Source organism: Jaculus jaculus, chromosome 16 (assembly GCF_020740685.1).
Source record: "Jaculus jaculus isolate mJacJac1 chromosome 16, mJacJac1.mat.Y.cur, whole genome shotgun sequence".
NCBI classification, from domain to species: Eukaryota; Metazoa; Chordata; class Mammalia; order Rodentia; family Dipodidae; genus Jaculus; species Jaculus jaculus.
The window spans coordinates 16,412,024-16,439,097 of NC_059117.1; the positions used below are offsets into that span (position 1 = coordinate 16,412,024).

Sequence of the window (27,074 nt, forward strand, 5' to 3'; positions counted from 1 at the left end):
CTTTTACTGAAAAGGTTCACCTATGGAAATTTGCAATAAGTATTAAAAATTATAATCACTCAACAATTGTACTAACTCAGCTTTTGTTATTAAAGCAAGAACAATAATTTTTAAATTATAATCCTAATTATAAGCACAGTCTAGGAGATCTGCTTTATATTACAATTGAAGCAATTAATCTAGCTACTTTGGTATAATTGAATAAAATTAGAGAAAACTGTCTTAGGCCTCAGCTTTCTAATTTATGTAAAAGTAAAATAAGCACAAAGATAATCAAAATAATCTTCCCTTCCCACTCAAAATTAAAAAAAATAGTTGTCTTTAAGCAGTGTTTTGACTAAAACTGATAGCACAAATATACACAGATTCTTGGAATTCAAACATTTACAAAGTTCAAAGCTTTGACTGTTCAGCTTACCTTCTTTTGATACCAGACTATAGCATCTGTGACTTTGGACGCCATTTATTCCACTGAAATTACACATTGGTCATTTTGAGCTGTACAAGAGAGAAAAACATGCAAATGACTTTACTTCCACCTTCGAAAAGAAGTCTCACAGTATGCATGCATAACACTCTGGTTACCTGCAAAGCAAGGGATGTGTGACTGGACTTGGATTACACCCTTCCTCATTACTATTTTAGCAACAGGTCCTCCTAAGTAAACAAAATCAGTTGTCATAATAAAAGGAAGGTTACTTTGCCTGAATATAGTACTTAAATGTTCAGAGAGGTCCAATTGTTTTCTAAAGAAGATAAACTTTCATTTCAGGATTTTCCAGGTTGTTCTAGAAACTTTTCAGTTAAAATTTCACACACAGGAGAAGCTAACTCATTCACTGGGCAACAGACCAGCTTTGCTCTCTGGTTTCTAACAAGGAGCCAGTGTCAATTACTGTTTCTAAGTGATGGCTTGAAAGAACTGCCAAAATTTCTAATATGTAATTATTCTTGATACTCAGTACACATAAAATCGAACTAAAAGCAGAGAAATAATTAAATCCCATCTTCCTTGTATTTTTCTAAGACAAGCAATTCCATAGTCCTAAGAAAGAATTTCAAATTGATTCCAATTAACTCTAAAATAACTTTTCAGGATCATCCAAGAGCACTCAAGACCTTGGGGAAGTCATGGTAGCAAAGCATCCTGTAGCCCTTCTGGGCACACCCAAGTGTAGAAATGCCACATCACAGGGGTCCTATGCCATTCTTGGGAGCATGTGTGCTTCTTAAATACGCTGGGATTCAAATAGAATTAGAATTCTTGTCAAGTTCAAATGTCAGATAACCTCTAAAATGGAAAGCAGAATTTACATGTTTGTATTTTTAACAGTTGCAGACAAACTCATTTTAATATATCAGTGATTTCACCTGAATTGATCAATCCAAACAAAGTCAATTTTGAAATTACTGTTATATAACCAGACATGCTAAAGGCAAATGGATCACAGAGGCAAAATACCCTGGTCTCTTAAACTAGGTCTACTATCTACTCTTTAATATTGAAGAAGTCGCTTAAGGTCTCTAAACCTTGATTTCATTCACTTAAAAAATGAAGACACGCTGTGCTATGGGGTTGGTTCAGCTGTTAAAGGTACTTGCTTGCAAAGCTTGCTTGCTTGGTTCAATCCCCCAGCCATCCACATAAAGCCAGATGGGTGTACATTTGGAACAAGAGACCCTGGTATGTACGTGTGCGTGCACACACACACACACACACATACATACATACATACATACACACAAACACACACACACACACACACACACACACACATCCAAATAAATAATTTTAAAATAGGAATATGTGTTTATCCATTTATCTACTTATCCACTACAGAGTTTTGTGACCAATAAATAATATATATAAGATGCCTACCACAGACTGCAACATATACATGTCAATTATAATTAACTTTCATATTTAAAAAATTTCCCAATCCAGGAAGTAGGAAGTATTTATATAGTCTCTTTTCTAAAACATGGAAAACAACAGAGTTCAGGAATGCATACAATCAAGTTTTGTTGACACTGAAAATAAAAACAGCCACCTGATTACCACAAGATCACAATATCAACTCTCAACCACATACCCATTACTTTATTTCAAGATTTCAAAGTTAACCTCCCGGAAAGTTTCTCAGTCAGAGCATTCATTTCCCTCACTAGGATATTTTGGGGGAAGCTATTCTTTCTTGGCTTAAAATCTCCCATTTTGTTTTTTGTCTTTAAGGTCTCTGAGGTGATTCATTCATATTAGCCTCATTTTAGACTAGATTTTTCCAATCGATTCAAGCAGAGGTCTGTTCATTACAATGTTACACCTTCATTTTATTGTCAAGACAATAACATATACATACACTTTCCAAACTGACCATAACCTCCCCCCATGCAAGCTACAATAAATAGCACAAAAATATGAAAATTTAATTTTTTTCTTCTACCCTCCTTTTTACTCTGCCTAATCCCTATTGAAAAAAATTCCAGTTTGGACTGAAGAGGTGGCTTAGCAGTTGGAGCACTTGCCTGCAAAGCCTAAAGACCCAGGTTCCATTCTCCAGTACCCATGTAAGCAAGATGCACATGGTGGCACATGCATCTGGAGTTTGTTCCCCCCCCCCCTTTCTCTCTAGTAAATAAATAAAATATTTTTTAAAGTTCCAGTTTATTAAGATATTTTCTTTCCTAACCCTCCAAGAATATAAATATACAATTCTGATTTAAAATGTGGATTAAAAAAAATATTTTTATTTAAAAATCCTTTTGCTAAGGTATATACTCTGCAAACTCATTTAATAGTTTTTCCATTGTGTCAACAACCTTTCAGTGACACTGAGTGGCTCATACCTATTTTTAAAACAGGTTTTACAACATGCTGAGACAGATTTCTGAATCAGACATCTGACAAAGCACACTCACACACGAACTTTGTGAATAAAAATTAAATAACATTAAACATAAAGAAAAAGAAGTAACAAACAAATGTCGAGTGAGTAAACAAGAATAATTAATATGCTTTGACAAATGATTGGGCATGTGGATTAATTTCTAAAGCTCTCCCAACTTTTTTGATCCGGCAGTAATCCTGACACGCAGGTTCCTCACCTCTACCGTCATGATTGTTATGCTAAGTGACCTTTTACAGTGTTAAGTGATATAGTTAATGTACAAGGAAGAAAACACAAAAACCTTACTGGGTGCCCGGAATAAAGAATCTAAATTGTTCTTAAGTACTTGATCTAAGGATGGGTATTAATAATACTTAAAAATCTCATTCTAAAACAGCAAGATCAGGCTGGAGAGATGACTTAGTGTTTAAGGCACTTGTCTGCAAAGCTTAAGGACCCAAGTTTGATTCCCCAGTACCCACGTAAGCAAGATGCACAAGATGGTGTATGTGTCTGAAGTAAGTTTGCAGTGGCTAAAGTCCCCGGCGCACCCATTCTCTTTCTCGATCTGCCTTCCCCCCTTCTAATAAATAAATAAATAAATATCAAAACAGGAAGATGAACGGTAGGTACATAACACTTCAGCAGTGTTATGGACAGTTTCGCTGACATAATTCTCTTCCTGACATGGATATAATCACACTCCATCAAAACCTTATCAGTTTCCACACAGAATAGGAAAACCAGGGTGGACTTTTGGAAAAGCCGATGAGAGATAATATGTGGAGCTTGCTTTTATAGAACCTCATTTTCAAATATAATAATCACCAGGAAGAGTAGTCTTTGTACAGATCCTACATTTTTTCTTTAATTTTGGGATTTTTAAGCCCATTATGCAAAAAAAAAAAAAAAAATTACTCTAAGCCGGGCGTGGTGGTGCACGCCTTTAACCCCAGCACTCGGAGGCAGAGGTAGGAGGATCACCATGAGTGTGAGGCCACCCTGAGACTACGTAATGAATTTTACATCAGCCTGGACTAGAGTGAGACCCCACCTCAGAAAAAAAAAAAAAAATTACCCTATCAAAGACTACATAGTACAATGGAACTTCTTCATTATTCTGAAACAAATTCCTCTGTTTCAGCCTGACTCTCATTTTGCCCAGGAAACAGTTCATTCCCACCCCTGACACTTTGCTTCTGCCATTATCCCATTTTGTTCTTTTCTCCAGTGATTCATCTTTACTTTTGCCAAAATAAAGCTTTCTTAACATGTGCCCACTTGGACTAAAAACTTATGATATCTCTCTTCCAGTACTCACCTGAACTAATAAACTTGCGACTAAAAAGTGCAAAGCAACACAGACACTTACAAGCCGCTTGGCCACATGTAAACACGGTTGAGGAAGAAAGGAAGCAACATTCTTCGGCTTCTCTCTAGGTCCCTACCGATGGGATCACATGCGGAAGAGGAAGTGTAGCAGAAAAATCAATGACTAAGTATGAGGAGTCGTCCACATCCAACTGCTCATACTAAGGCCTGTGCGCACTTAAGTCACTGAGTTCTCTGGACCTCAGCTTCTCACCCAAACCATTTAGCCAAATGTTCCACAACTCAAAACAGATTAACAAGCAACAACTCCTATGACATATGAATTACTGCATGTCTTCCTTTCACATGCTGTTAGTTTCAACCAGATCATGCTTCCTACAGTTTTTATCACTGTTGTCACAATTACTATTTCCTATTTCCAAAACACAGGGTTTGTTTTTTTAAATATGGTCTCCTAAATTTTTTTTTTCTACAAGTTTCTAATTCTTCCACTCAAAAGTTTAAAAGTGTCCTGAGTTCCTATTATATTTAGACTGTTTTATACAAACACTGGTGTATATTACATGTACCCCACCCCCAGTCCTAAATTCTTTGCGAGTACTCCAATGTCTTTAACTACAAAGTACCCTACAGCACATTTGTCTATATTAAACAGTAAGGTTTACAGAACAAATGAGTTACCAACCAAAGCACCATCACAGATGAATCCAAACAAGAACTGAATCAATCTGTCCAGCTCTTGAACTTCCCAGCAGGACCGTAAGCAACACAAGCAGACCCTTTCTTAACATTAACAAGTACAAAGACATAGTGAAGCATAGTAACTATGGCTGGTTTATATACTGACCTACAATCAACCAACCAATATATAACATAATAATCTGCAGACCCCAAAGGTCCAAGGAAAAGTAACCTAAAGTTGGGCTGGAGGGATGGCTTAGCTAAGTAGCTTGCCTACAAAGCCAAAGGACTCATGTTTGATTCCCCAGGAAGCCAGATGCACAAAATGGCAGCATCTGAAGTTCCTTTTTCAGTGGCTAAAGGCCCTGGCATGCCCATTCTCTATCTTGTCTCTGTAGCCTGCTGGGCATGGTGGTGCATGCCTTTAATCCTGGTACTCAGAAGACAGAGATAGGAGGATGGCCAAGAGTTAGAGGCCACCCTGAGACTACATAGTGAACTGCAGGTAGAACTGAGCTAGATTGAGACCCTACCTTGAAAAAAAGAAAACCTAAAGTCAAACTTACCAAGCCCAGTCTAACTCCATCCCTAAATGCTAAATTTAAACTAACTCAGTGACCTCTTCCAAAGATAAAACAAGGAAGTTTTACTTTGAAACCAAGGAACAAAGTTCTGTCCTTAAAAGGGTAATGTCAAGGTTCATATCAAATTCTTAAAACTGATACTGAAGCTAGCAGGGGAAAGGAACTCACCCTGACAGATGGAATATGGTATAGGCACAATGAAACCTTCTCATGTGACCTATAAATTGTTACAATTACCCAGAAATTTTAAATTCTCCAACTAGAATGGGTATATTTCATGGAACTGTAGAGGATAAATACTATATTACATGTTAAAAATTGCTTCAATCTTGGAACAAAAAATGTTATCTAATAAAAGCCATCTATGAGCTGGGCGTGATGACACATGCCTTTAATCCCAGCACTCAAGAGGCAGAGGTAGGTGGATCACCATGAGTTGGAGGCCACCCTGAGACTACATAGTGAATTCCAGGTTAGCCGGGGTTCCAGCAAAACCCTACTGCCAAAAACCAAAATAAAATAATAATAATAATAAGGCTGAGTCTGGTGGTCCATACTTTTAAGGATCCCAGCACTCAGGAGACAGAAGTAGGAAGATTGCTGTAAATTCGAGGCCACCTGAGAATACATAGTGAATTCCAGGTCAGCCCTGGCTACAGCAAGACCCTACCTCGAAAAAGCAAAAAAATAAAAATTAAAAATTAAAGCCATCTATTTTCTTTTCTTTGCTTTTATATATGTAAATAGAAGAACAGGCTAATAGGTGTGAAAAGACCTAAGTGAGGTCAGGGGAAGAGATTGAGTAAAGGAAAGGTGGAGGGAGGGCTAATCAAAATCTAAGAGGATATAACTAAATCATATGGAAACCTACTTTTTTTGGACAATGAAACACACAGGAACCATAGATTGTTACTAGAAAATTTTCAGTGCCAGGGATGGGATACCTTCCAGTGGGTTGTTGGCCAGGGAGGTCCCTGATGCCCCCAAAACATTACAGGCCATTGCCAAGGCCCTTGGTTTCCCACCAGGAACAGACTGTAAGACCATATTGCTGAAGACCGTATCTACTTTCTATTACACTAGTTCATAAAGGAATATTTAGGGGCTGTAAAGATAGCCTGGCAGTTAAAGGTACTTGCTTGCAAAGCTGGCCAACCATGGTTCAATTCCCAAGCCACCCATGTAAGTGGGATGCAAAAACAAAGTGGCACACAGGTCCAGCAAAGTGTAGGTTTGCAGCTACAAGAGGCCCTGATGTACACACAACTTCTAAAAAACAGGAAGTAATTTAAGTACTCATGGTAAAGCAATGATGATGTAATTTCCAAAAGGATAGTCTGCCAGTGGAGAATGAACTACATTCAAAGGTTCAAAGTGGAAGCAGTCATTCTAACAAAATATTAGATGCAGAAGATGATGATAGGGCTGGAGAGATGGCCTAGCGGTTAAGCGCTTGCCTGTGAAGCCTAAAGACCCCGGTTCGAGGCTCGGTTCCCCAGGTCCCACGTTAGCCAGATGCACAAGGGGGCGCACGCGTCTGGAGTTCGTTTGCAGAGGCTGGAAGCCCTGGCGCGCCCATTCTCTCTCTCTCCCTCTATCTGTCTTTCTCTCTGTGTCTGTCGCTCTCAAATAAATAAATGAAAATTTAAAAAAAAAAAAAAAAGAAGATGATGATATATTGGGTTCTGGACAAACAAAAAAAGGTTAAAACAAGAAGGTATTTTCAAGTCATGTCTATGGATAATATCAGAAGATCTGGAATTACAGTTGAATAGGACAAGCAGAAGAAGGGGTCAAGAAGTTTATATTCTTTGGCCACTTTTCTCTTGGGTTTCTCATTTTCTTATTGATTTGGAGAAATTCTTTAAACATTTTGGATATTTATCCTTTTGTTGCAGTCCGGTTCGCATTGCTGGTAGAAATCACCCAACCAAGAGCAGCTTCTGGGAAAAAGAGGTTTATTTGGCTTACAGGCTCGAGGGGAAGCTCCATGATGGCAGGGAAAAACGATGGCATGAACAGAGGGTGGACATCACCCCCTGGCCAACTTAAGGTGGAACACAGCAACAGGAGGGTGTGCCAAACACTGGCATGGGGAAACTGGCTATAAAGCCCTTAAGCCCACCCCCAACAATACACTCCCTCCAGGAGGCATTAATTCCCAAATATCCATCAGCTGGGAACCTAGCATTCAGAACACCTAAGTTTATGGGGGACACCTGAATCAAACCACCACACCTTTGTTAACAATTATAGGTATTTTGACTTTTTGCTTGTCTTATAACATTTCTTATAATGTAGTTGGTAAAAAAAAAAAAAAAAGTCTATTTTTATGTTGCCATATTTTTTCAAACATTTGCTCTCTTTTTTTAAACTAACATTTTATCTTATTCCTCTTTCCTTATTCTTCTTTGTAATCCTATAACATTTTTTTGTTGTTGTTCTTGTCCTAGCTCATTCTATTTTGGCCCAAGTAGTAGACTTTCTTTTCTATGCTTTTCTTCAGTCTCATAATTACTTTGAAGTGACTGGGGAAATGCACAGGTATTTAAAATATATATATTTAGGGGTGGAGAGATGGCTTGTTGTTAAGGCATTTGCCATCAAAGCCAAAGGACCCAGGTTCAAATCCTCAGACCCATACATAAGCCAAATGCACAAGGTGGCGCATGTGTCTGGAAATCGTTTGCAGTGGCTAGAGGCCCTAGCATGCCCATTCCCTACCTCTTTCTATCTGCCTCTCTCTCTCATAAATACATAAATAAAATTATACATATAGGGGGAGGGATGGAGGGAGTGAAAGGGAAAATCTTATGTTGTCTAGGCTAATTTTGAACTACTGAGCTCAAGTAATCCTCCATCTTTAGCTTCCCAAGTTGCTGGAACTACAGGCACACACCACCAGCTACATATCTTAATTAAGTACACAATTTTATCATTATTTTGCAAATTTTATATATCTACGTCATCAACCTCTGACTTTAAATAGTCAGGATTGTGTGTGAGATTCTTGATCTCTGTCTTTCAAGCTCATATGACTAGTTTCATGTTTAGACTTTTTCTTTCTTTCTCCCTGCCCCTGCCCCCACCTAATGCTCATGACTCAGCTAGACTCGCTAGACAGTGAGCTCTGTCTTTGCCTCCCCCACACTGGGTTACAGGCACACACTATCATGTCTAGCTTTGCACAGTTGCTGGGAATCTCAACTCATGCTTGTGAGCAAGCACTCTATCCCACGTATCTCCAGCCCTCGTAAAAATTTAAGAATTTAATTTTCCTGACATCTCCATTGGATCTTCACTGTAACCCACAGTTCATTCTCAGGGCTCCATCGGGTCTCCATGCAAGTAATCCAACAAGCCTGCTTCACACTGCCCATGGCCATTTCCAAAGCAAAGCCATGCTGCAAATTCAATGACCCTCTTTCCTGCATGTTTAACTCCATAGTACCAGGATACCAATTCGCTAATCCAGGGAGGAATAAAGCAGACTTTAAAGAACAGAGCACTCCTTTAGCATTCAGGCCCCCTCAAAAGAGTCTGAATTCTTCCTGTTGTCCCAATACAGGTCAGTGGGCCCAATCTCAATGGTTGTTATCTCTCAATTACAGCTGAACAGCAGTTTTGGCTCAAAATTTTCATCTTTTTTTTCCCTGTGCCATATCCATCTGCTCACACCAGTCCATTTCTTTTTATTTATTTTATTTATTTATTTTTTTGAGATAGGGTCTCACTCTAGCCCAGGCTGACCTGCAATTCACTATGTAGTCTCAGGGTGGCCCCGAACTCACAGCGATCCTCCTACCTCTGCCTCCCAAGTGCTGGGATTAAAGGCATGCGCCACCATGCCCGGCCAACACACCGGTCCATTTCTATCAGTGCAACCCTGCACAAGTTCTCAGGCCACAGCATAACAGCAAGCTTCTCACACAAACTGCTTCTAGACCAGTCTCGACAAAGCTCTTTCTTGCCCTCATCAGCCGAACCTCACAGTTCACAGTTATTACTGCATTCAGGTCTTTCAGCTCTGACCAGAACAGTCCATCAAGGCTGCACTTACAGCGCTGCGAGGCGTCTCTTAGGCCGAGGTTGTCACATCCCTCCTGCAAAGCAGTTCCAAAAGGCCAAAGCCGCGGAATCAGACTCCCACAGTAATGACCCCACTTCTCGGTTCCACTTTGACTGCGGCGCTCAGCTTCATTACTGCCAGGAAACCCCGACCACAGCAGCTTGTGGAAGGACAGGGCTCGCGGTGGCTTACAGACTCAGGGGACTCCACGATGGCAGGGACAACCAGTGACGTAAGCAGAGGGTGGACATCACTTCCTGGCAACATCAGGTGGACAAAAGCAGCAGAAGAGTGTGCCAAATACTGGCAAGGGGGAGCTAGCTATAACAGTCATAAGCCTGCCCCAGCAACACACTACCTCCAGGAGGCTTCAATTCCCAAATTACCATCAGCTGGGGACCCAGCATTCAAAACTCCTAAGTTTATGGGGACACCTGAATCAAACCACCCAAGGACCATGTGCCAAAAAATATGGGCACCCTCTAGAAGATGCAAAGAGCAAGAAAATGTTGTTGTTTTTTTTTCTAGAATTCTCAAAAAAGAATTTGCCCCACTGAGTACTTAAGCTTAAATTCAGTGAGACTCGGTTCAGACTTGTCCTCCAAAACTACAGGATAACAAAAATGCATTGTTTTAATACACACACATACAAAATCACACTCACTCAAAGGATAAATGATCTGAATAGATATTTCTCAAGACAAGATACACAAATAATCAAGTTATATTTAAAAGCTCATTAGGAGCCAGGTGTGGTGGTGCACACCTTTAATCCCAGCACTCGGGAGGCAGAGGTAAGAGTATTGCTGAGTTCGAGGCCACCCTGAGACTGCATAGTGAATTCCAGGTCAGCCTGGGCTACAGTGAGACCCTGCCTCAAAAAACCAAAAAAGTAAATAAATAAATAAAAGTTCACTAGGCATGGGCTGGGGAAATGGTTTAGCAGTTAAGGTGTTTGCCTGTAAAGCCTAAGGACCACAGTTTGATTCTCTAGGACCCACCTAAGCCAGATGCACAAGGAGACACAGGCATCTGGAGCTCATTTGCAATGGCTGGAGGCCCTTCAGTGCCCACTCTCTCTTTCTCTCTGCCTCTTCCTCTCTCCCTCTCTCAAATAAATAAATAAAATATTTTTTAAAAAGTTCACTAGGCATGGTAGCATATGTCTATACTCCAATAGTCAACAGATTCTCCCACATAACGTTTGACTTTTCTCACCTTAGCTAAAACCATTTATTTCTGTGCACATGTTTTTGTTTACGTACACACAGGCAAACTTCCTTTTCAGAACTGAGTACTGCTTTTAATTTGCTTTCAAAGATCCAAAGATGCTTGAAAAAGAGCTGAAGTTGACCTGAGCATAGCCATTCCTGTTCTGGAATGAGCTTACCATCACAGGCTTTGGTCTTGCCCTTTCCTGTCATTCACAGCACCTCTCAGCATTTGTGCGCAGGGTCTTCTCAAGAACCTGGACTGCTCTGCTGCCTCCTCCCTTTGTGGGTCTACTTCCCTAAACAGCATCACTGAGAACTGTTGACATCTGGTAGACTTCTTTTCTTAGTCTTGCTTCTGGGATATGGGCTTGGATTACTTTTCTAGCTCATTACTTTTAAAAGTACTAACATGTATCTGTAGACACCTTTTTTTTTAAAATGTTCTTATTTGTTTGTTTTTTGAGGAAGGGTCTCACTGTAGCTCAGGCTGACCTAGAATACATTATTCAGTCTCAGGGTGGCCTTGAACTCATGGCAATCCTCCTACCTCTGCCTCCCGAGTGCTGGGAGTGTGCCACCACACCTGGCAAACTTTTCTTTTTAAATTTGGATTTATTGAAAGAAAATTCTGTGGTACTCAGCAATCCCTGTATTCACTTTTTTTTTTTTTTTTTTGAGTCATGGTCTCAAACTAGGCTGACTTCAAACTCATTAAGTACTCTAGTATAACCATTTCTTTTCTTTTCTTTTTTTTTTTTTGGTTTTCAAAGATAAGGTCTAACTCTAGCTCAAGCTGATCTGGAATTCACTATGTAGTCGCAGGCTGGCCTCAAATTCACTGCAATCCTCCTACCTCTATGCCTCCCAAGTGCTGGGATTAAGGGCATGAGCCACCACACCCAGCTAGTATAACCATTTCTGATCCTCCTGCTTCTACCTGTGAATTTTGGGGTTATGTGCCATCACACTCAAATTTATATGATGCTGAGGATCAAACCCAGGGTCTTTTCTATAAGCAAGGACACCACCCAACTGAGCTATACGCCCAGCTCACCTGTGTTGATCTTGTTGCTGCTGTTATATTCGAAGCAGGGTCTCACTCTAGCACAGGCTGACCTGGAACTCATCCTGCAGCCCCAGGTCAGCCTTGGATTCATAGCAATCCCCCTACCTCAGCCTCCCAAGTGCTAGAATTAAAGGCTTGAGCCACTACACCTGGCATGCTGACTTAAACATTTATTTTTTAAGAAATAAACTTGGCTTTTATTACTGACTCAACTGAAAAAGTTTAAACATTTCAAGATCAGGTTTATAAATTAACAGCTGCTGCACTTTTACTTCTGCAATTTCTAACAGAAGGAAGTAAAGAGAAGACAACCAGTTTCAATTCTTTTTATAAGGTCAAGACAGTGAACAGAAACTACAGGGCCATGAATTGGGCTTTTCTATGAATTATAACAATCGCTAATAAAACAAGGCAGGATGTTGTTACTGTACCTCTTTCACTGTCTACTCAATGTTCCAAGCAAGAACCCTTAGTATTTCTTTCATCTCCCCCTTATCCTCTTTTGACCACCCAGATTCTGTATCTGACACAAACGAACCACTCAACAAACACGAAGGAGGAACTACTCTGGAGTATTCAGCCTCTGTCCTGACATCTTTCATATGAGACCTTCTTGGCCCCTAACGTTCACCTGGTACAAGTCCACATTATCTAATACGAGCTACTTGTCTTACGCTGTCTCTTCACGTTCAACACTTAAAACAGAAAATAATGACTTCACCACTGTCAAATGTCTTGTGATTTTCCAGGGCCTAAAAATAGTTTACTTGGCACCAGATACAAGATCCTTTTAGCCACCGATTTACGTCCTCTACCATCAGATGTGCCCATTCATCTGGACCTTAGAGGGCCTCCTATCTGCCTCCCACCCACACTCATAGCTTGCATACTAGCCACATGAGTCCATAAATCTAACACAGGCTTTTATGCTGCCTTCTAGAGTTTGGGTAATATTTCTTCTACCTAAAGTAATTTTCAGGGCTTGAGAGATGCCTCAGTGGTTAAGGTGCTTGCCTGCAAAGCCTAACAACCTGGGTTTCATTCCCCAGTATCCATGTAAAGCCACATGCACAAAGTGGTGCACGCATCTGAAGTTCATTTGTAGTGGCTGGGAGGCCTTGGCATGCCCATTCTCTCTCTCTTTTCTATATCTCTCTCTGCTTGCAAATAAATAAAAAAAATTTTTTTAATAAAATAAGGGCTGGCAAGATGGCTCAGCAATTAAAGTGCTTGCTGCAAAGCCTAATGATGTAGGCATGATTCCCTAGTACCCACATAAAGCCAGATGCAAAAGATGGCACATGTGTCTTGAGTTCACAGAGGCTGAGGGCTCTGATGCACCCATTCTCTCTGTCTCTCTCATAGCTCTCTCTGCTTGCAAATAAATAAATAAAATAAAGTAACTATCTCCTAATTCTGACCTATATGATAAGTTACTTCAGATTCATCCCCAGAAGTTAAGCTGGAAACAAATAAACAATGATTTTTAAAATCTGTATTTATTACAAGTGTATTTTTCTTTAAAAATATTTTTAAATTTATTTATTCATTCATTTATTTATTTAATGAGAGAAGGTCAGAGAAAAGAGAGAATGAATGGGCACGCCAGGGCCTTTAGCCACTGCTAATGAACTCCACAAGCATATACCACCATTTGCAGCTGGCTTATGTGGGTACTGGGGAATCAAACCTGGGTCCTTAGGTTTCACAGGCAAGCACCTTAACCATTAAGCTATCTCTCCAGCACAAGGTTGATTAGGATTACATATTTCAAACTTTCAGAAGGAGAATGGAAGAATAAATGGAAGACAAAGTGTCATGCACACACAAGGACAGAGGAAGCCTGGAAGGCACATGGCTAGTAACTAGTAGTGGTCCTGCTAAAGCAGGTGGTAACAATGGAGAGTGCAGCATGCCAGGACACCCTAAAACCAACCAAAGGTACAGGTCCTACCAAATGTGGGAAGGTGGTAATGCCCATCTTGAAGACCAGCTGAGAGCCGTTAAGTAGTATTTGCTCTCACATTCTCTGCCAATAAGAGACTATTTCTGGGCTGGAGAGATGGCTTAGCGGTTAAGCGCTTGCCTGTGAAGCCTAAGGACCCTGGTTCGAGGCTTGATTCTCCAGGACCCACATTAGCCAGATGCACAAGGGGGCGCATGCGTCTGGAGTTCATTTGCAGTGGCTGATGGCCCTGGTGCACCTATATTCTCTCTCTCTCTCTCTCTCCCCCCTTGCCTCTTTCTCTCTCTGTCACTCTCAAATAAATTTAAAAAAAATGAACAAAAAATTTTTTCTTAAAAAGAGACTATTTCTATATTACTCTGAAAATGCCAGAAAGTCGCAATGTATCCCTAACAGTGGGAGCAAATAAAAATATTAACCGAGCGAAGTCGAATCCTCTGAGAAAGGCGGTGAGCAAAGGCTTCCAGAGCCTTCAACACGCAGGTTACCTCCCCAGTCCAATAAAATCTAAGCAATTTCTAGAGTCAAGTTGATCAACAAATACCTTCTTTGTCTCAAGACTGTCGAATTATCTGAACAATATGGTTACTTCTCTCTTTTCTTGCTCCAGTACTGAAAATTGAACCCAAGGCCTTGTATACAGTTACGTGAGCATCTACCTCTGGGCTATGCCTCATGTTAGATTTTCCCTTGACCTTTAGTTTGCTTCTGTTCTTTATGACTATATTAAGTTGTTATCATTTCAAAATAGCTTGTTATAATAAAAAAATTAAGCTTCATGGCAACCACAAAACAAAAATCAGTAACAAACAAACCAAAAATAATCAAGGAATCAAAACAGGTTATTAGACTACATAATGTAACTACGAAGGCAGATTGTAAGGGGGTGAGGGAAGGAACTAGGAAAAAAAACAAACAAACAAAGCACTAGGCATGACCATGCACATATGCAAGCCCAGTCCATGGTGGGCAAAGACCAAAGAACCACTGGGGCTCTCTGTGAGAGACAGAAGCTCCAAGTTGCGGGAGATCCCACCTCAAGAAAGAGCTACATGAGTGATAAAAGAAGGACACCCAGTGATCTCCTCCACTCCTTGCATGCACAGCATGGGGTGCATGCATCTGGACATACACATGCACATATAACACATACCACTCAACCATACCACACGTACACTCAACACACAAATGCACAAACACAAAAGTTAGATAATGGCTACCGTATGTCTCTACCTATTAATAACTATCCTGGGTGAAAACAGATTGAATTATCAAATTTGAACACATATGTTGGAGCTAGGAAGATGACTCAATGGGTAAAGTGCTTGTCATGCAAGTATGAGGACCTGAGTTTGCATTTCCGGCACCCATATAAAAGCTAGGTGTGGGTGGGAGAGATGACTTAGCAGTTGAGGCACTTGCCTGAAAAGCCTAATGACCCATGTGTGACTCCCCAGAACCCACAGAAGCCAGATGCACAGGGTGGCACATGCCATCTGGAATTTTGTTTACCGTGGCTAAAGGTCCTGGCGAGCCCATTCTTTCTCTTTTACTCAAATAAATGAATACATGATAAAATATATTTTAAAAACTTTAAAAGTGAGGTGTGGTGGGACTGGAGAGATGGCTTAGCAGTTAAGGCACTTGCCTGTGAAACCTAAGGACCCATGTTCTACTCTCCAGATCCCATGTTAGCCAGAAGCACAAAGGTGAGGCAAGTGCAAGGTTGCTCATGCCCACTAGGTGGCAGAAGCATCAGGAGCTTGATTACAGTGGCTGAGACCCTGGTGCACCAATTCTCTTTCTCTCTCCTCTCTCAAAATTTTTATAAAAGCTAAGTGTGCCTTTCCAGTGGTGATGACCTCTCTGCAAGAACACACCTCTCACCAAGGATCTCCTTCACCCCTCTCCAGAAGAGGAGAAGAAGAAACACAAGAAGAAGCACCTGGTGCAGAGACACAATGCCTCCTCCATGGACATGAAGTGCCCAGGATGCTATAAAATCACCTTGGTTTTTAGCCACGCCCAGCCTACAGGAGGAAAAGCAAGGCTTCCAAAAGGATGTTCCCCCAGGAGGAAGCAGCACCAACGGCAGCCTGATCAAGATGAGTGGGAAATGATCCCAGTAATACGTTCTGGGTATATTGTAAAAAACAAATAAATAAATAAATAAACAAAAATAAAAATAACAGATAAGTGTGGTGGCATGTAATCCCAGCACGGGGAGGTACAGGTAAAAGATGTCAAGCATTAGTTGGCTAGCTAGTCTAGCCAAATCAGTGAACTCTTGGTTTCCTGTGAGATCCTATTTCTAAAAAACAAAAAGTATCTTAGGGTAACACCCAAATGTCAACTTCTAGTCTCTACCTGCACTCACACATGTGACCAAATGCACAAACAGGCATAAACACACATATCCTACACCCGCTCTCCCCTGCCAACACACACACACACACACACACACACACACACACGGAACTAGTAAAGGATTAAAAAACAAGACCAAGGGCTGGAGAGATGGCTTAGCAGTTAAGCCCTTGCCTATGAAGCCTAAGAACCCCGGTTTGAGGCTCGGTTCCCCAGGACCCACGTTGGCCACATGCACAAGGGGGTGCACGCGTCTGGAGTTCGTCCTCAGTGGGTAGAGGCCCTGGAGCACCTATTCTCTCTATATATATATCTGTCTCTTTCTCTATGTCTGTGGTTCTCAAATAAATAAAAAAATAAACAAAAAAATTTTTAAAAAAGACCAACTATATGATATGAAACATTATGAAGAGAAAACTAAATAAACACCAGGGGTCCCCTATGGTTGGGGTAGCATTCAAATACTCAAGGACACCCTGGCAGCTGAAGTTCCCAGAGAAAGTATCAGAGGAAGAGAAAGTTATGCACAGGAAACCAGAGGTCCTGGTCCAGTCTTCAGCTGCCTGAAAGCTATCTGAAACCAAGGAAAGAATCACCAGAAAGAAGCAGGCACAACCATTACCACAGCTCACAGCTCGATGGGATGCTTCACGGCTGGAGAACAGGGTCCACCTAAGAAAGGGAACTAGCTACAACACTCAGGAGTTACCGCCCCAGGAGCAAGCCCAAATTGGCTTTGGACTAAGCAGTGTGCAGCCTTTCCTAGCAAAGCTTACAAAACAAGTCTTGGAGGACTAAAGTGCTTCCAGATTATTTCACTGAGTCTAGAACAATGCTCAAAAACATTTTAAAAGAATACAAAGAAGATAACAGATTGGAGAATGTCAGAGGCACAATGTTTAGCATTCAAACCAAAATCAGGCCATGTGAACAGGAAAATAAAACCAATTAAGAGGAGAAAAACAGAAGTACACCCAAAACTAACAAAGGCAACAGAATTTGTAAACAAGTATCTAAGTGTATTCAAAACACTGGGAAGAACACTTGAGAAATCAAGTGGGAATGGAGCTGGAAGCCTCTTTCCTACCTGGCCATTATCGTGCTGGGAAAGCACTACACAGGCTGCTGAGGGAGAAGAGTCATCAACAGTCTTACCCAGAAGGAGACCTTGCAAGACATGCCCACTAGTGGAATAATGGCATGACTGTACGGGGAACCATAAGGAACCCTCCCACAGAAGAGAATTCATGCATGGTGCTGCACACCTACTCAAAACTGTACGGCTGGATAGTTCATAGGCCCTGGGGGTAAACTACTACTATTGAATAGCTAAAAGGACAGGATATGGCCTTCAAACTGCCCTCTAAACATTTATGTTTGCACCCATACATTAGTGCTGCTCTCAGTTTTTGGTCAGAGAAGCTTCTTTTTGCAGTAGTTGGTGACTACTGGAGAAATCCAACTTACCAAAGTGCTACAAATATATTCAGTGCTACATGAAACATCACTACCACGCCCTTCACGGCTTAGGAAAACATTGCAAAAGAGGAGGCAAAAAGAATGTAAGAGCCAGAGGATGGGAAGGGGTGCTTTGGAATTCTGTCTTCTGGACGTAAAGTGGCCACTGCATAGATGACCTCACAGGAGCTGTAGTTTATGGGCACAAGTCACACACAATACTGGGCCCAATAAGAATCCCTCATGGATGGTGGAGGATAAAAAACAAAAAGTATGCTTGAAACATATTACAAAGCTACAGCTATCAAAGCAGTTTAGTACTGATATAAAGGCAAACAAACAAATGAAATTCAATAGATACCCTAAAAATAAACCCTCATATATAATCAAATGATCTCCAACACTTATGGGGAAAGAACAATCTCTTCCACAAGTGGTGCTACAAATTCTGGATATCTGCATGCAAGGGAATGAAGATGGACCTTCTTACACAAAAAATTAAATGAGAATGAATTAAAGAACTTACACATAAGACCTCAAATTATGGACTGGGGAGATAACTCAGACAACAGAGTGCTTGCTTGCTTCCCATGCATGAGAAGCTGAGTTCAATCCCCAGTCCTCTCATAAATGCTAGTGTCTGAGGAGGTGGAGACAGGTGGACTCCTGGAGTGTGCTGGCCAGGAAGTGCAGCCAAATTAGTGAGCTTCATACCAGTGAGAGACCCTGTCTCAAAAAGAAGTGAATCATCCTCAAGGTTATGTTCTGGTTTCCACATGCCTACATATACACATGTCCCTCATATACATATAATACATACCACCACACATATGTAAAAATAAATACTTCAAAGTATAAAATTCACAGAAGGAAGTACAGAAGAAATGCTTCAAGGTATTGGGGTTGGAGACATAATTCAGTATGTCTAAGGCCCTGGATTCTATGTCCAGCACCACATAAATGAAGTATGCTGGTACATACCTGAAATCCTAATACTTGGGAGGTGGAGGTACAAGGATCAGGAGTTCAATATCACCCTCAAGTACTTAGTTTGAACCCAGTCTAGGCTAAGTGTACAGGGCAGTTAATACTGAGGAGGAAAGGCCTTGCCCCAGATGGACTCTATATAAAGATGCCGTGAGAACACAGTGTCAGTTCACCTCGCTGCCTAGCTACTCACTGGTGCATGCTTCTACCCAGTTTCAGCTATCCTCCAGGAACACTGGAACAGAGTTTCATCAGCCTTCTAACATGGACTGAAGATCAGTGGGTCTCCAAGAATTCTCCAGACCTGCAGTGTCATCTTGGGCCTGCTGAGGCATCCAGCCTTCTGGACTCAGCAGCTATTTAATTCCTTGATGTAGAAAGGCCCAGCTCATATCCTGTAAGCTAATCTAATAAATCCCCTTTGTAATACATACCCATTCTATCAGTTCCTCGAGGGAACCCTGACTGATACAAATTGTAGTACCCGGAGCCTTCTAGAGAAGCAGAGCTGTGATGTGTCTGGTAGGCTTGTTATCTGGAGCTGGCTCTCCAACTCCAGCACTACAGACAGAGCAATCTCCTGGTAGCAGGGAGAGCACTGACCCCACAGTGGGAGGAACTCTGCAAGACAGATGTATCTACGCTCCTGATTCACCTCTTGTGAGGAACAAGGAATTGAGTGACTGTACATAAAAAAAAAACAAAACCCTCTTCTATATTTGTGGAAAAGGAAGAAAAATAATGATGCTGGCTGGGTTGCTTTTAGCATCTCTGAATAAAGTAACAGAGAAAATAAGCTCAGAGAGAAAAATTCCCAGCTCAGGAAGCTCGTAAATGACCCTAAGATTTCTACTGTGCTCCGGAACACTCCCGTCCAGCAGCCACGCTGCAGAAACCTGAACCCAAGCCGTCATCTGCACCTGGCTGACTTAGAAGCCCCTGCCTCAAAGGGTGTCAGCGGTTAAAAGTGAGGACACTGGCTGGAAACAGTAGGACTGAACTTGGGAGTGGAGATGTCTGTACAACCCTGATAAAGTTGGGGGCACTCCACTCTCAGAGCCTCAAGGATGCTGCTTGAGGAAGTAGCCTCCCACCTTGTCAGTGGATATATCCACAGCCATCCCCTTGCCTTGAAGAATTTGTCTTTCCTTGTCAGTGGAACCAGCAATAGCCTTCCCTGAAGGAGATACCAAGCAAGATGATGCTAATGCCCACCAGTGCCCACCATCTTAGCCTCTAGACCTGTGGGCAGACTTAAGGCTATGCAGCCCCAAAAGTGGACAGTGTGGCCTGTGAAGAGTTACAGTGTACCTTCGAGAACCCCCAGAGTTGTCCCACTCATCCAAACCAGAAACGGAAGTCTTGGAGAAATGTGTGGGGTGGATTTAAGAGTGTGGGGTGATGAGGAAGGAACACAACACTAGATGAGGACAATTTTATCGACATGGACCCATCAAATGGAGATTCTAGGTTTGGGCTGGAGAGATGGCTTAGTGGTTCAAAGGACAAAGGTTCAATTCCCCAGTACCCATGTAAGCCAGATGCACAGAGATTCTAGGTTTAGTAATGCAGCTTGTACAATTTTAAAAAGATGCCAAGAGTTTGACTACCTGGCTGAAGTATGGGTCAAAAGATGGCTTGCTTGAATGAGCTGCAGATACCTGGTATCCTCTGGCTTAGTGTTAACAAAGGGACTAAAAAGATCAGGGAAATAGGAAAGCTGGAGTGGATTTTCCAATGTAAATAAAACCTTATCCTCCACAGTGGAGGGTCCAGAAGATGTGCCCTTCACTAAGAAACAAACTGGAGAGAGGCGTAACTGCATACTTGAAGACCTCAGTCAAGGCTCTTCTATGTAATGCAGACATTACAGTGGGAACGGTGGTTGTTAAGTTAGATAATTTATACACAATGGGTGTAACTGGATCCCAGAGTAACAAGGGACAAGTGACAGGCTGAATCATCAAAGATGAGGTGAGTGTATTCACCACAGTAGACAGCATAGACAAGACAAGTTCATGATGGTATGACTCGTGTAGACTTTTGGTACTAGCTGATTAATCAATAAATAGGAAGCCTACTAAGTTCTTGCTTGGTCTGTGTAAGCAGAAAAGTACCAAAGCAAAGGAACAAAAAACTACTCAGGATCACAGCAAAAGAGAATCATGGACCTTTAACCAATTTCCAGACTTGAGACAGTTTACAGGTCCAGAAACCTTCAAATGAAGGGCCTGTCATGTCCCCTTGAGGAAGGACCCTCCTACAATTCTGAAAAGTTTTTTTAATTTTTATTTTTGTTATTGGCAATTTCCATAATTGTAAACAATATCCCATGGTAATTCCCCCCTCCCCCGACTTTCCTCTTTGAAACCCCACTCTCTATCATATCCCCTCCCCCTCTCAATTAGTCTCTCTTTTATTTTGATGTCATGATCTTTTCCTCCTATTATGATGGTCTTATGTAGGCAGTGTTAGGCGCTATGAGGTCATGGATATCCAGGCCATTTTGTGTCTCGAGAAGCACACTGTAAGGAGACCTCCTCTTCATTTGGCTCGTACATTCTGTCCTGCACCTCTTCCACAATGGACCCTGAGTGAAAAGTTTTAATGTTAATCTTTCTTCCATCTTTCCCCAAAGGAACCTATGGCCTTTTACTATGGTAATTGTACACTGGGGGAAAGGAAATAGACCTTTCAGGTCCTATTGGACACTGTCTCTGAGTTGCATTGATTATGAAAGACACCCCTCCCCACCCAAATAGGATCATGGCCCTCTAGTAGGTCATAATGGAGGTCAGGTCATCAATGGAGTTTTAGCCAGTGTTTGATGTATAATGGGTCCAGTGGGTCCCCAAACTCATCCTGTGGTTATTTCCCCAGTCCTAAGTGAATAATTGGAATACATACATTTAGAAGTTGTCAGAATTCCCCACATTGGTTTCCTGGCCTGTAGAATAAGGGCCATTATGGCTGAAAAGCCCTCTACCACAGAAAATTGTAGACCAAAACCAGTATCATATCCCTGGAGGAATTGCAGAGATTAATGCCACCTTCAAGGACTTAAAAGTTGCAGGGGTGTTGATTCCCATGACTCCCTTCAACTCTCTTTGGCCTGAGGGACTTACAATGGAGAATTGCAGTTATCAAAAATTTATTCCAGCAGGGACTCCAGTTGCAGCTGCTGTATCAGATGCGGTTTCCGTACCTGAGCAGATGAGTACATCTCCTGGTAGCTGGTATGTAATGACTGACCTTGATGCTTTCATCTCTACACCTGTTCAGCAGGATCACCAGAAGCAATCTGCTTTCAGCTGACATGGCCAGCAACACAACTTCACCTCTTTGCCTCAAGGTTATGTTACTTCTCCCGCCCTGTGTCATAGCTTAGCTCACAGGAATCTTGATCTTCCACAAGGTGTCACAGTGATCCATTATAGTGACGACGACAGGCTAGTTGTATCAAGTAAGCAGGGGTCAGCATCCACTCTAGAGTTGCTGGTGCGAAATATGTCCATCAGATGATGGGAAATAAAGCCAGCCAAAACTCAAGGACATCAGTAAAATACCCAGGAGTTCAGTGGTGCGGGGCGTGCAGAGAGATTCATTTTAAGACGAAACCTAAGTCGCTGCACCTGCCCCTCCTAGCACCAAGAAAGCACAACGTCTACTTGGATTTCAGAGGTGGCGCATTCTTCATGTGGGTGGATTACTCCAGCCCACGTGCCAAGCGACGTGAAAAGCTGCTAGAACAAGAGATGGCTCTTCGTAGGTCCAGGCTGCTGTGATGGCAGCTTTCATTTTGCGCATATCATGTGATCCAACAGACCTAATGGCAATGGCAGTGGCAGATAGGGATGCTCTTCAGAGCCTTTGCAGGCCCTGATAGGTCAACCACAGTGGTGGTCCTTAGGATTTGTGTGCAAGATCCAAAATCCTGCTGTCATCTGCAGACAACTATTCTACTTTTTTCTTTTTTTTTTTTTTTTTTGGTTTTTCAAGGCATGGTCTCGCTCTAGCCCAGGCTGACCTGGAATTCACTATGTAGTCTCAGGTTGGCCTCAAATTCACAGCAATCCTCATTCCTCTGCCTCCCGAGTGCTGGGATTAAAGGTGTGCGCCACCAGGCCGGCTTTATCCTACTTCTGAGAAACAGCTCTTGGCCTGTTACTGGCTCTTAGTGGGAAATGAATGTTCAACGAAGGGCCACCAAGTTACCATGTGACTGAGTCACCCATCATGAGCTAGGTGTTTGTTATCTGATCCAACAAGCCATAAAGTCTGATATATACAGCAGCAGTCTGACATCAGATGGAAGTGGTATATCGTGATCAGCCTTAAACAGGTTCTGAAGGGACAAGTAATTACACAAAGTATTTTCCCAAATGCCTATGACTCCTACTCCTGGTACAATGCCTTCTGTCCCCAAATACACACTTATGGCATCATGGACTGTAAGTAACCCTATGGTCAACTGACTAAAGAGAAGCACAGGGCCTGGTTTACAGAAGTTCTGCATTCTGCATGTGATACAAGAACCTTCCAGACGTAAGCAGCTGCAACATTGCAGCCCTTTGCTGGGACAACCCTGAAGGACAGTGGGAAGGGAAATCTTCACAATGGGCAGAACTTTGGTCAGTGCACATGAGGTGCATTTTGCTTGGGAGGAAAGAAGGCTGGATATGTGCAGTTACATAAATTCATGGGCAGTGACTGATGGTTTGGCTGGATGGTCTGTGACGTGGAAGCACAATTAGAAAACTGGTGAGAAAGACTTTTGGGGATGGAGTATAAAGATAGATCTCTCTGAATGAGCAAAGGATATAAACATACTTGTGTCCCCTGCAAATGCTCATCAAAAGGTGACTTCAGCAGAAGATGGCTTTAATAATCAAGCAGATAAGATGATTCCATCTGTGGATAGTAGTCAGTCTCTTTCCCTGGCCATCCCTGTCATCGCCCAGTGGTCCCATGAAAAGCGGCCATGGTAGCAGGATGGAAGACTCAACTTCCATCCACCAAAGAGGAACTGGCTACAGCTGCTGCTGAATGCCAAATGTGCCAGCACTGAGGCCCACATACGGGACTATTCCACAGGGTTACCAGCCAGCAACCTGGTGGCAGGCTCACTACACTGGACCACTTCCACTGTGGGAAGGGACTAAAACAGACGCTTATTCTGGGTACGAGTCTGCCCTTCCTGCAAGTAATGATGCCAAAATTCCCATCCATGGGCTTACAGAAAACCTTACACACTCATGGCATTCCACAGAGCACTGCTGCTTCTGACCGAGGAACTCCCTTCACAACCAGATAAGCACAGCCCTGGGGCTCCTGGTCCGATGGTAGTCCCCATCATCCTGAAGAAAGGTGGTATGTCCCTTAACAGAAACAATTACAGCTTCAAGTAGGTGGCAATGGCCTGGAGGGCAAAGGCAGTGTCCTTCAGAAGGCCAGATATGCGCTGAATCGGTATCTAATATATGGAACTGTTTCTCCCAGACACAGGGTTCATGGTTCCAGGCACCAATGGGTGGAAAAAGGAACAGCACCATTCACCATCACCCCAGGTGACGCATAGCGAGAGTTTTGCTTCTCTTCATAACCTCATGCTTTGCTGGCCTAGAGGTCTTGGTTCTAGAAGGATCAGTGCTTCTGCCAGGAGGCATAAAAAACATCCCATCAAGCTGAAAATTAAGACCCCCCTGCAACCCCAACCCCGGCCACTTTGGGCTCCTGATGCTCTTGGGCGAGCAGGCTGAGAAACGAGTTACAGTGTTGTCAGGAGTGAATGGTCCAGACAACCAGTAAAACTGCTCTGTCTCCACAATGGAGGTGAGGAAGGATATGTTTGAAGCATAGAAGATCCTTTACAACTGCTTTTAGTGTTACCATGTCCTGTGATCAAGGTCAGTGAAAAACTACGACAACACAATCAAGGCAGGGTGCTAGCTAGATGGCCTAGACCTTTCAGGAATGAAGGTATAGGTCACCCCTCCAGGTAAAGAACTATGACCTGCTGAGGGACACTGAGAAATCAAGCGACAGCTGAGCTGGAAGCCTCTCTGTCCTCTTGACTAGCTGTCAGTGTACTGGAAAGTGCTGTGCAGCCTGTTGGGGGAGAAAAGTCATCAAAGGCAGGCAAAATGTGCCAACTGGTCTACTGTTGGCACGTCTGTTATGGGGGAAACCAACTGCTCTCTTACTGGATTTGAGAGCCCCTGTATGGGGGAGGGAATTCATGTCTGATACTGAAAACCTAATCAAAAGCCTATCGTTAGGGAGGTCATAAGCCTGTTGTCTTGCTAATGGATATATGATGCTTACCAAATTACCCTCTAAATACTTCTATTTATGCCCATATCTCAATGCTACTCTCCCTTTTGGTTAGAGAAGCTTCTCTGCTCAGATGGTATTGACTCCTGGAGAGACTCAAAACTCATCAAACCGCTGAGAAGTAGTGACAGTGGAGTGCTCAGCACTGTGACGTCTTTATCACATCCTCCAAGGCTCAGGGACCATTGTAGTAGAGGTGACAGAATGTAAGAGCCAAAGGAAGGGAGGAGTGCCTTGGAATACTGTCTTCCACACACCAAGTAGCCATGGCATTCATGACCTCACCATGGCTGATGCCACCTTCACAAGACATGCACAATGAGATGGGGGGGCATGGAAATGATGACACCAAAATAGAAGACTAGGGATAGAGAGATGGCTTAACTGTTAAGACGCTTGCCTTCGAACCCTAAGGATCTAGATTCCATTCCCCAGGACACAGTAAGCCAGATGCACGTGGTGGCGCATGCGCCTGCAGTTCATTTGCAGTGGTCAGAGGCCCTGGCATGCCCATGCTCTCTCTCCCCCTCTCTCTAATAAATGAATAAAATTTTTTAAATGTTAAAAAAAATAGAAGACTAGTTGGAAAGAGGTGGTGACTAGTGAAGAGGGACAGGAAAGGGGAAAGAAAGGAGGGTGATGGGAGGGGATTATGATCAGGGTACATTGTGTATATGAATGAAGGTTGTCAATATGGCTTTTGGTTTTGTTTTATTTTGTTTTGTTTTAAAAGGGCTGGAGAAATAGCCCAGCAGTTAAAGGTGCTTGCTTGCAAAGCCTGTCGGTCTACGTTCAATTCCCTAGCACCCAATTAAACCAGCTGCACAAAGTGATGCATGCGTCTAGAGTTCATTTGCAATGGCCAGGTGCCCTGGCTTGTCCATTCTGTTTGTCTGTCTGTCTCTGTCTGTCCCTCCTTCCCTCTCAAATAAATTTAAATATATATAATTTTTTAAGCCACGTGTGGTAGCACACATCTTTAATCCCAGCGCTCGGGTGGCAGAAGTAGGAGGATCGCTGAGAGTTCGAGGCCACCCTGAGACTCCATAGTAAGTTTCCAGGTCAGCCTGAGCTAAAGTGAGACCCTACCTCGAAAAAAAAAAAAAAAAAAAGTACACACACACACGCACACATTTTTTTAATTCAAAGACTAGAGAACTCGCTCAGCAGTTAAAGGCTCCTGCTTGCCAAGCCTGACATCTTGGGTTCAGCTCCCCAGTACCCATGTATAGCTAAATGCATAAAGTGGCACATGCATCTGGAGTTCATTTGCAGTGGCAGGAAGCCTTGTGTCCATATTCACTCTGTTTCTCAAATAAATAAAGTTTAAAAAAAAAAATAAAAAGAAATACCTGTTGAGCTGCTTGCTGAGGGTGGAGGAAATATTGGAGGGGGAGTAGAAGGGAGTAACAGATACCAGCTAAGGCGGCATGACCAGTGAGAGGAAACTAGTCTTTCATATCAAAGTAGAATAGAATGGCTCCATTTCAGGCCATAACACCTCCTTCTCCCAAAATAAGTCAGTTCCAAATAATTCAGGGTCAACAGAAAGAACTTCCCCATTCCTGTCCATCTGTATTAGCCTTCCTCTGCTCTGACACATCTGCAAGCACAGAGAGAGAGAGAGAGAGAGAGAGAGAGACAGAGAGAGAGAGAGAGAGAATATGAGAGCACCACGGCCTCTTGCCGCTGCAAACGAGCTCCGAACTCCAAGCGCATGCACTACTTTGTGCAACTGGCTTTAGGCGGATATTGGGAAATCAAACCTGAGCCGTCAGACTTTGCAAGCAAGCATCTTTAACTGCTGAGCCATCTCTCCAGCCCAAGAGATCCTGGTCTCTCAAGTGTGTTTATTCATCAATCAGGAGAGGTCTTCATTTCTAATACCAATTACAAAACTGGGAACTGTAATTGTCATGAGTGTTTCTGTAGTTTTTTGTTAAGAGTGTTTGTGTAAACTTACCCAAATATCAAGATACTATTATCTTTCCTGTTTCTGTACCATGCAGTTAATATGACTGAGATACTATCAGAAGTGTTGTTAAATTTCTATTTCTATTTCAATTAGTAGACATTAGAGAATAAACATTCCTAAAGGAACTCTGCCATGTGTTTGGGGATGGGAAGAG

At 42.3% G+C, this 27,074-nt stretch overlaps 1 protein-coding gene across 4 annotated transcripts in view; it reads right to left on the reverse strand.

Moving 5' to 3' along the window:
• Positions 1-27,074, reverse strand: part of Phtf2 (putative homeodomain transcription factor 2) — a 144,348-nt gene that overhangs the window by 106,643 nt on the left and 10,631 nt on the right. For 3 of the 4 annotated variants that reach the window (XM_045135755.1, XM_045135753.1, XM_045135756.1), the window contains exon 2: positions 419-498. In XM_045135755.1, the coding sequence (XP_044991690.1) occupies positions 419-463 (45 nt within the window). In that variant the 5' untranslated portion in view covers positions 464-498. Of the gene's footprint in view, positions 1-418; positions 499-11,822; positions 11,887-27,074 lie in introns of those variants that run through there. The other variant, XM_045135754.1, reaches the window with a different exon arrangement.